The sequence below is a fragment of the Capsicum annuum genome, chromosome 12 (assembly GCF_002878395.1).
Source record: "Capsicum annuum cultivar UCD-10X-F1 chromosome 12, UCD10Xv1.1, whole genome shotgun sequence".
Taxonomy (NCBI): domain Eukaryota; kingdom Viridiplantae; phylum Streptophyta; class Magnoliopsida; order Solanales; family Solanaceae; genus Capsicum; species Capsicum annuum.
The window spans coordinates 227,974,119-227,983,330 of NC_061122.1; the positions used below are offsets into that span (position 1 = coordinate 227,974,119).

A 9,212-nucleotide genomic window follows, 5' to 3' on the forward strand; every position below is an offset into this window, starting at 1 on the left:
TTCATCTCTTTTTCTTTTCCCCATAGAGAAACCATAATGAGGTCAAAATCTGGTTAGTCAACTAAGTGAGCTAGATTTTTTAATTCTAGAAAATAACAATAAGAAAATGACAGACTTAAAGAATAACAATTACTAGAAAAAAATGAGAAGCCAGGACGAGGTAAAATAGACCCTTAATTCATCACAGAAAATCTATTGTTGGACTGTCTAATTTTTGGGCCTGTTCGTAGTTTAGCCTGAGATTCAGCAGGCTCTTCATCTGTTACAAAAAACACTTTTCATTGTTGCATAATGATACATTTCACCATACAAAATATTAAAATTTGAATAACAGTCAACACATACATAAATACATTCAACAATACCATACACTAAAACTTAAATAACAAACAAGCATTAAACAATAAATATATTCAACAATACGATACACTAAAACTTAAGTAGCAAACAAGCATTACGTTTAAAGTAATACATATTATTTTGCTGTAGGCCGTCTTCTGTCATCCCTTACCCATGGTTTAGGAAATGGACTGGCCGGAATGATTGCAACGTGACATACCATCACCAATACGTAACAGTACAATACAATACCATAGTCATAGGTAACAACCATCGAAAGAAGATATAATTAGTCAGTTACTATCATCATCAAATGCTTCAAGAGCGTTACCAGCCAAACTCAAATTCCTAAGACCACCAGAAATGGTAGCACCCATTTGTTTGTAAAACTCAAGTGCACTTTCATCCCAATCTGAAGCATCCCAATTAACGGAAGATAACCCCATTCTTGCAGCCTCAGATGCCATGGTAGAAAACAACCATTTTCCAAACCCTTTCCTCTTATAACACTCTCTTAGAAAAAAGTTCTCCATATGGAAGACTGGTTTCTCAAAGAAACTCGAAAAACATGGGTAAAACATGACAAATCCAGCTATAAATACATCGTCATGATCATCTTTGATAACTCTGAACTGCTCTGACTCCTTATCTACGAGGGGCAAGTTAAGTTCAACTTCCTTCACCTCAAAGAAAGAGCGATTATAGTCAAAGTCAGTAAACAAGCTAAGGACGTCTCAATAATATTAGTGACCTAATATCAAAGTCGGTAAACAAGGGCAACTCAATAAAATTACTGAGTTGTAAACCTACTACTTTAAATTAATTATGTACATACTATCCCACAATAACCTCAGATATGCGGATACATGCGGTAACAGTTAGATACAAGCTGTAACCCTCAGACATGTTGCAACCACGCGAATACATGTTGTAATCCTCACATACATGAGACTAATAAACCCAAATACATGCGATGTATCCGAGAGACGAAATCATGTACCCTGACACCTTAATCATGTATCTGAATGCCTTAACATGTATCCGCATGTATCTGACGACTGACTATAATATATATCCACGACTAATCATGTTTTGTGACTAGGCAATGTATCTGCCTGATCACTTTGTGATGGGATATTATGTAATATTGAAAACTTATGGACATGGAGTAATTAGCTCCTATAGATAGTTAGTGAGATTTATGTTGCTTACCCTATTAATAATTACAAAAGTTAAACATATTTTGTCATACCTAGAAGCAGCATTACCAGTGGGACAAGATGGAAAAGGATTAGCAGATACTTCGACTAGAAGTGTTGTCACAGGACTAATATTGGTGAATTTGGGTTTAAATAGCCCAGAGGCAATGGAGGATTGAGTTGATTTTAAGAGATGAATGATGTTGTGATAGACAAATAATTGTTGCATGAGTTTGTATATGTGTGGTACATCTGATTCAGTGGCTACTCTAATTCTGGCATAAAGTTTTTGGTTAAAGATTTTTCCATTAGGTGATGAAACAGGAGATATTAAAGCCATGGAATATGGTCTGTTAAATTTGGATTTTTGTTTATGGTAGTGTAATCTTGATCATATAGTAAGCACATTTATAGTGTAGTCTTGGATCGGAGTAACTGATAAACTTGTTGTCATGAGGTCACGGGTTCAAACCGTGGAAACAACTTCTAACAAAAAGATAAGGTAAAGTTGCGTCACTACTAAAAAAAATAGGAAAACCAACCACAAAAATCGATCACAGGTGGTCGGTTTTTCAGCATTTGCATCCAAAAAATCGATCAAAATACGTTGTCGAAAAAAGCGTGGTAGCTTTTTGAAAACCGACCACGTGTGGTCGATTTTTTTAATATATATAAATAAAATTCATATTATTTAAAAAAATAAATGTAAACAAAAATAAAATTTCAAAAGAAACCATAATTAATTTATAAAAAAAACCGACCACATGTGGTCGGTTTTGTATTTCAATTGATTAATTAATTTTAATAAAATTGAGTGGTCGATTTTGTATTTAATAATTTATTTAATAAAATATCTTTTAATTAATTATATAAATCGACCATATATGATCGATTTTCTAGAATTCTTTTTTAAAAATCTACCGCAAGTGGTCAATTTTTGTAAAAAAATTTTAAAAAACTGATCACATGTGGTCTATTTTTCTGATAATTTTCTTTTTTTAAAATAACAGCATATGGCTATGCTACACTCCATCAACCAACATAACAGTACAAACAACCAGCATAACTGTACAAACATTTAAAATCAAGTTATTTTTAAAATTTATCAAGGTTCAAAATCCAAACTACATAACATACAAAAGTCTAAAAACTACATACAACTCATCATCCTCTTCGTCATCTGCATCCTCGGCCTCACACATAGTATCTAATTCCTCCTCTGTGGTGTAATAATTATCCAGTGGGCCTAGACCTTTTGTAGTGCGAACTGCATCACCAGGACAAGGAGGAAGAATCCCTGCAGATCGAATTAAAGAGTTGATTTGCTCCTGCATCGTTCTGATTCACTACAAGAAAATGATAAAATTGTGATGGAAAATTTGAGACGGAACACTTCTGTCACAATATGTGACAAAATTTTAATGAATTTGTGACAGATCATTCTTGCATAAATATAAAAATTTAAATTTTTTAATTGTCACATAAAAGTTAAAAGAGTAACAGATTTGTGACAAATTTTTGATAAATTTTAAATTTAATTTTTGTGACGGACCTATTTCTATCACAAGATAGAGGTAATAAGAAAAAATAATAATTTTCAGTCACAAATCCGTGATTAAATTTGTGACAGATTGAACATTCCATCACAATAAAATAAAAAAAAAAGTAACTAATATAATAAAAATTTGTGACGAATTTATTCCGTCACAGTAAAATTTTCTTAAAAAAATAACAATTTTTTTTCTTAAAAATTTAATGGGTTAATTTCCGTAACAAAAGCAGAATTTGGAGACATTTTCATTTCCCTCTAATTTTTTTTTTTTTTTTTTTATCTTTTCATTTTCCCTCAATTTTTTTTTTACAGCTTTTCTTTTTCCTCGGAATAAACCCTTCACCCTCTACACAACAAAAACTTCACTCAGCACAACAAACCCTTCACTATGTTTTGAGAAGAACTCAAAAAATGGCGGTTAGCCGAGTTTTTCTCAATTAAGTCCTACGCCCATCTCAAATTCTGTTGTTCTTCTTAACATCTTGAGGTAATATTTCTCGAATTCTGTTTTTTACATCTCAAAGAATGATGTTGAACCGGCTTTGTTGTTCTTATTTTTTTTCTAACATAGATATGGAATGAAACCTTTATTTAGCTTTGCACAATTAGCTATTTGAACTGTAAGTTTTTGATTTGAAGTTTTTTTTTCTCATCTTTGATTCCAATGCCATCTTGCTCATACATTTGAATTATTTGAACAGTAAATAATTTTTAGGTCTTTTAAAAATTTTGCTCAAATTTGTCTTTGTTTTTAAACTTTGATTCCATTGTTATCTTGCTTATAGGTTTGAATTCTTTGAACAGGAAATGGTTTTTGAGTCTTTTGTAGATTTTGCTAAATTCGTCCCCATTCTTCTTCAACTTTCTTGATGTGTATATAAAAAGGTGCATTTTCTTGATTTTTTTTACAAAAGAAGAGTGAAAATGTAAACAAGTATAAGCAAAGATGAATTGGCCAAGTCTTTAAGAATGAGTTTTGGATCAGCAAGTGAAAGAACCTGGACTTCAGCTGGTGTTAGGGAAGTTTTTACTACACCAGGAGGTGATGTTTTTCAGAGAAATGTTAGGGAAAACGACGACAAAGACGAGCTAAACTGGGCTGCAATTGAGAGTCTTTCAACATATGAATTGCAAGAAGTTGATGTTATGAATCTTGGATTGAAAGATAAAAAGGAGTTGATGGAAAGTATACTTAGGATTGTGGAACAAGATAATGAGAAGTTTCTTCTTAGACTAAGAGATAGGATTGATAGGTAAAGTAGTTTTTTCGCTTTCCGTTGGTGTTGTGGTCAGTTTGTGCATATCTCGATTATTTTGTCATGTACTTGTCCATTGAGGTTCGGACAAATGGGAAGAAATTGGCTATTTGTCCTAATGATATAACATCCTTAGTGCAAGTTATGTGTATTTTAATAGGAGTCTTGATGGTTTTTCTTCTTCTGTTTTTTTGCATGATATAGGGTTGGGATTGATATTCTGAAAATTTAAGCTCGATTCGAGCATCTTTCGATTGAAGGAGATGCATATGTTGGATCTGGGGCACTACCTACACAGTGGAATGCAACTATCAACTTTGTACTTAAGTTCTATGTTGTTTAATTTCGCTACGCGAAGTGAGGTACTTGTTCTTATCGAACTCTTTCTTTTTTGTATGTTTAAATGTCATAGGGAGCTCTTGAAAAAATCAAGATTGTCCCATCGAAGAAAAGGGTCATCAAGATACTTCGTGATGTAAGTGGAATAGTAAAACCATCAAGGTATGTAGTCTGTTTGGCGAAAGCTTCTAAAAATCTGCTTATTTTTAAAAGTGTTTTTCGTCAAATGAACATTCCATCTATAGTCTATTTTGAACTTTCAGAAATCTGCTTATTTTGAATAGTGTTTTCCGTCGAATGGAGTCTCAGAAAAGTACATCGTGCTTGTTGTATCTTATAGGATGTCACTACTTCTTGGGCCTCCAGGAGGTGGAAAACTACATTGCTAAAGGCGCTTGCTGCAGTGCCTGACAAAGATCTAAGAGTACGTGATCTTCAACGATGAGAAATTATGGCGTGAAGTGTTTACTCTATGATGTATATCTAACTATTAGTTCATCTATTTAGGTTGCTGGAAAAATCAGTTATTGTGGTCATGAACTGTCAGAGTTTATTCCTCAACGGACATGTGCTTATATTAGTCAGCATGATCTTCATCATGGAGAGATGACAGTCAGAGAGACGTTGGATTTTGCTGGACGTAGTGTAGGAGTTCGAACGAGATATGAGCTCCTCGCAGAACTGTCAAGGCGCGAAAAGGAATTGGGAATCAAACCAGATCCCGAGATAGATGTACTTATGAAAGCTACCGCAGTTGCAGGCCAAGAATCAAGTCTAGTCACCGGCTATGTTCTTAAGGTTAGATCGTGATATTTCCGTGCATCTAAGATTCGGATTAGGAGTATCTTATTATTGAGGTAATCTGCAGATTTTTGGGCTGGATACCTGTGCGGATATAATGATAGGTGATCAGATGAGAAGAGGTACGTATAAACAAAACCTATGTTGCTCGAACTCTTCAAAAATGTCAATGTGACACTTAAATTAGTAGTTCATGATCACAACTACTTTTTGTTTTTGCTGAAGCTATTCATTTGATTGGACTTTTGGTTTTGATATACAACACTTAAGTGAGTCGAGTCGGGGTATATCGAAAACAAACTATCTAAGTTTCTCCAGGTAGGGGGTAAAATTCTGTAAACGTTAGTTCTCAGACATTAGTTCTATGTTGTCACTGGGTGGAATAACCATTACAGAAGTTGAAAAGTAGTGGAGTTGGATGTTGCAGGTAACACACACTCTCACTTTCTCATATGATTTTTAAGGTGCAATTGGGATATCTTATTCCTATGAGTTGGAAATCATTTGGGAGCTCGAATTTATTGTGTATCTATTTGTGTTGGTTTGAGTAGACTTTTTGATGTAGCTGTTTGTATAATTTTGCAAAACTTTTGTGTGTTTTTGGCACAATTGGTGCAGCTTTTCATGCAGATTTATTGTCCTGCTACTGTTTTACTGCTCATGATTTCTGGAACTCTGGGATCTTGAACATGAGCTGGAGCACTTGCACTAGGCTCTTCGACATGTTTTGAAACTTTGATAAGCATCCAAACTCCATTTAAATACTGGTTCTAGTTTGCTCTAGGAATTTTGCGCGCAGATGGAGTTTGAATGCTAGAGTTATCATTGCAGATTTTTTTTGTGTAATAGTGCGAAGATTTTATGCAATTTTTTATCCTGCTGTTTGTGTATTTTTAAGTATATTCAGTTAAAATTTTGGTGTTGTTTATGTAGTTCACTGCAAACTTTGTTTGGTTCTTTAGTGTAACTTGTTTAGTCAACTATTAGCAGTGGCTTAATATGTATATTTTGTGAAAAGTTAAATATTTGGTGGCTGATTATTTGTCGTTGTTAGGATAAAATGGAGGCCGTCATAGCTACTGCAAGATCATCAGATGATTCTCCAGAAGATCAAGAACTCGATATAAATCGCATATACTTTGATGTTCCGGTGGGAGCGAAAAAACGACGTGTGTATGGATTGGGCTCTCAAGCTTCAACCTCAAATAAAGATATGACGTGCAATTTTCCTGTAGTGTCCGATCATGTTGCCAAAGAGCGCATCAAAATACTTGAGAAAGAGATGTTGTATATGAGAGAAAATCAAGAGAGAGTTCTTCAAGAGCGTGTAGAGTTGGAGGTGCAGCAACGAGTAGAGCAAGAGATTTCCCGTTTGAGGCAACAAAGTGATGATCAATTCAAATCTATGGAGGAGCAATGGTCTCGCATGATGAGCGATATGGCATTATCTTCTCGCTCATTTTGTAATCCTGCTCTCCCTAATAGGGGCTCATCTAATACTTAAGTGTTTAATATTTTGAGAACTTTAGTTCTTGAAGTGTCGACTTGAACATTGTCACACTTTTTTGGATAGTTATATGCTTTAAATGTTAAACATTGGTAGACTTTTGCTTATTGAAGTTGTGATTTTGCATGTTTTAATTAACTTCAGATTTTTTTTATTATAAATCTTGTATTATGTTTTATATATATAGTGTGTGAGAGAGAGCATAGTATTTCGTAATTATTATTTATTAAAATTAAAAATTCAAATAAAAATCTGTGACAGATATAATTTGTCACAATCTATCCTAAATTTGTTACTAATATAGGTAAGGGAGTCATATTGTGACTAAATTAGCCTGTCACAAATTATTTGTAACGAAATATATTGTTACAATAGTGGTGACTAGGTTTGAAAATTTGTTACGAAAATTATTCTGTCACTATTTTATAATGGAATATTTTGTCAAAAATCTATTATAAATTTGTGACGGAATTTAAGTCAAATTTAAGGATTTATATTGTGACGGACGATCTGTCTCAGTTTCGTCACAATAATTTTGTGACGGAAATTAAATCCATCACAATGATTTTATGACCAAAGGTTTTGAGATGCACATTTTTCGATCACAAATCCATCACAATCAATGATTTGAGACAAATTTGTGACTAAAATCTCTGTCACAATTTCACCATTTTCTTGTAGTGATTTATAATGTTATTTCCTCCTCCTTCTGCTTCCGCCTCTCAGTCTGTGTAACACGCACTTTAGTGAGTCGAGAAAGCATATTTTTTTAGTAAATCAATGATTTCTTTATCAGCTAATGAGGGATAGGATGTATCGCCGAACGAAGACCTAATATTTTGGCTAAAGCATTTTCTGTGGTACCCGTAGTATTAGCCTCTAACTGGAGAACCCACAGTTTGTTTTCAGAACTCCTCCTCTGCCTCTGCATCTTCAGGTATTGTTTCACCCTGACTTTCAGGAGGTTGAGTACTACGATACTCATTAAAGAACTGCATATATTTGTCCTATATTTAAAATGAAGTTAAAATTAATAGTAAAAAAATATTAAACTACTCGTACTTGAATAATATCAACTTTGAGAAAAAGATTTATAAATACAAAATTTGATTCTTACATAGGTAGCTTTTGCACGAGGCTCAACCCAGATATCTTTATCAGTTGGGTTCTTTTTCTTCCTTACATGGGTCGCCTCAAATATCTCATGCTGTTGTATCTTCCTATCCATTTTTTTTCCTGTATATGATAACATTATTAATCTTCATATAATTAAAAATTTAAATAGAAACAAACAATTAAATCTATTAAAGTTACATAGGGCCTTGAGCTCTAGGTGACAAAAGAGTTTTAAAATGAAGTGTGGGTGACACAAGTCTTAATAATTAAGTGGAGGTGACAATTACTTTATTAAGGATTAAGAAAGTAAGAAAAATTTGAAAATAACCCACAAATTTTTTAATTTACACTTTGATCTAATGTAAAAACTAATATAACTAGGAGGGAAAAAAGGCACGTTTCTCTCTCTTCTCATTTATTGGAGTTTTCTCTCTTTTCGTGATTTTTCTTGTTCATTGTTGTTGTTGCTTTATTCATCATCATCTTCTTCATTATCATCATCATCTTCTTCATTAGCATCTCATCTTGTTCATCATCATCATCTTCTTATTGTTGAACATTGTTGTTACCACTACTATTGCTACTTGATCAAATTTTTTTAGGTCAAATTTTATTCGTATATCACTTGGGAATTACTTATAGGTGATTTTAGTAAGTAAAATTATAATTTTTAGTTGAATTTCTCATCTGGCTGTATCTGCTACTGCTGTTTTTTCAACAGTAGATAAAACATGTAACGTGAATCCAACAGATGAATAATCTGCTGCACAGATGAGTAACCTGTTTCAACATATTGACTAACCTGTTGCAATATATGAGTAATTTGTTGCAACATATATGACTAATCTGTTACAACAGATTACTCATCTGTTGGATTTGTATTATAGTGTTGTAACATGAATCCAACATATAGGTCATCTGTTGCAACAGATTAGTCATATGTTGCAACAAATTACTCATTTATTGCAATAAATGATTCATATATTGGATTCATGTTGCAGGTTCTATCCATTGTAGTAGTAGCAGATATACCAGATAAAAGATTCAACAAAAATCATAATTATACTTACAAAATCGCCTATGAAGTAATGTCTAAGTGATAT

The 9,212-nt window shown here is 33.2% G+C and overlaps 2 protein-coding genes across 5 annotated transcripts; one reads left to right on the forward strand and one right to left on the reverse strand.

Annotated features, from left to right (window-relative positions):
* Positions 1-490: 490 nt before the first annotated feature.
* LOC107850130 (probable acetyltransferase NATA1-like) lies at positions 491-1,902 on the reverse strand. The gene is made up of 2 exons (XM_047401270.1): positions 1,603-1,902; positions 491-1,022 (listed from the first exon to the last, which is right to left on the reverse strand). The coding sequence occupies exons 1-2, from the start codon at positions 1,876-1,878 to the stop codon at positions 633-635; spliced, it is 666 nt and encodes a 221-aa protein (XP_047257226.1). The 5' UTR covers positions 1,879-1,902; the 3' UTR covers positions 491-632.
* Positions 1,903-3,295: 1,393 nt separating this feature from the next.
* Positions 3,296-7,127, forward strand: LOC107851413 (pleiotropic drug resistance protein 2). Of its 4 annotated transcripts, XR_001668988.2 has the most exons (7): positions 3,398-3,577; positions 4,551-4,665; positions 4,759-4,847; positions 5,026-5,109; positions 5,193-5,483; positions 5,554-5,608; positions 6,541-7,127. XR_001668988.2 is itself a non-coding variant. In XM_016696414.2 (6 exons), exons 2-6 carry the CDS (start codon positions 4,610-4,612, stop codon positions 6,543-6,545), a joined length of 534 nt encoding a protein of 177 aa, XP_016551900.1. In that variant the 5' UTR covers positions 3,296-3,577; positions 4,551-4,609; the 3' UTR covers positions 6,546-7,127. The 4 variants fall into 4 exon arrangements, 2 of the variants coding, with proteins under 2 accessions (XP_016551900.1, XP_016551898.1); XM_016696414.2 differs by lacking the exon at positions 4,759-4,847 and having other exon boundaries at positions 3,296-3,577; positions 4,551-4,708; XM_016696412.2 differs by lacking the exon at positions 4,759-4,847 and having other exon boundaries at positions 3,396-3,577; positions 4,551-4,708; positions 6,537-7,127.
* The last annotated feature ends 2,085 nt before the right edge of the window (positions 7,128-9,212 follow it).

What these genes read in the sequence shown, in the direction of transcription:
- LOC107850130 (XM_047401270.1), bottom strand. Translation starts at nt 1,878, where the DNA reads ATGGCTTTAATATCTCCTGTTTCATCACCTAATGGAAAAATCTTTAAC. An exon ending in CATCTTGTCCCACTGGTAAT is followed by an intron (nt 1,023 to 1,602) that starts GCTGCTTCTAGG and finishes TCTTTCTTTGAG; the next exon opens with GTGAAGGAAGTTGAACTTAA.
- LOC107851413 (XM_016696412.2), top strand. Translation starts at nt 4,610, where the DNA reads ATGCATATGTTGGATCTGGGGCACTACCTACACAGTGGAATGCAACTA. An exon ending in ATTTCGCTACGCGAAGTGAG is followed by an intron (nt 4,709 to 5,025) that starts GTACTTGTTCTT and finishes TGTATCTTATAG; the next exon opens with GATGTCACTACTTCTTGGGC. An exon ending in TGCCTGACAAAGATCTAAGA is followed by an intron (nt 5,110 to 5,192) that starts GTACGTGATCTT and finishes TCATCTATTTAG; the next exon opens with GTTGCTGGAAAAATCAGTTA.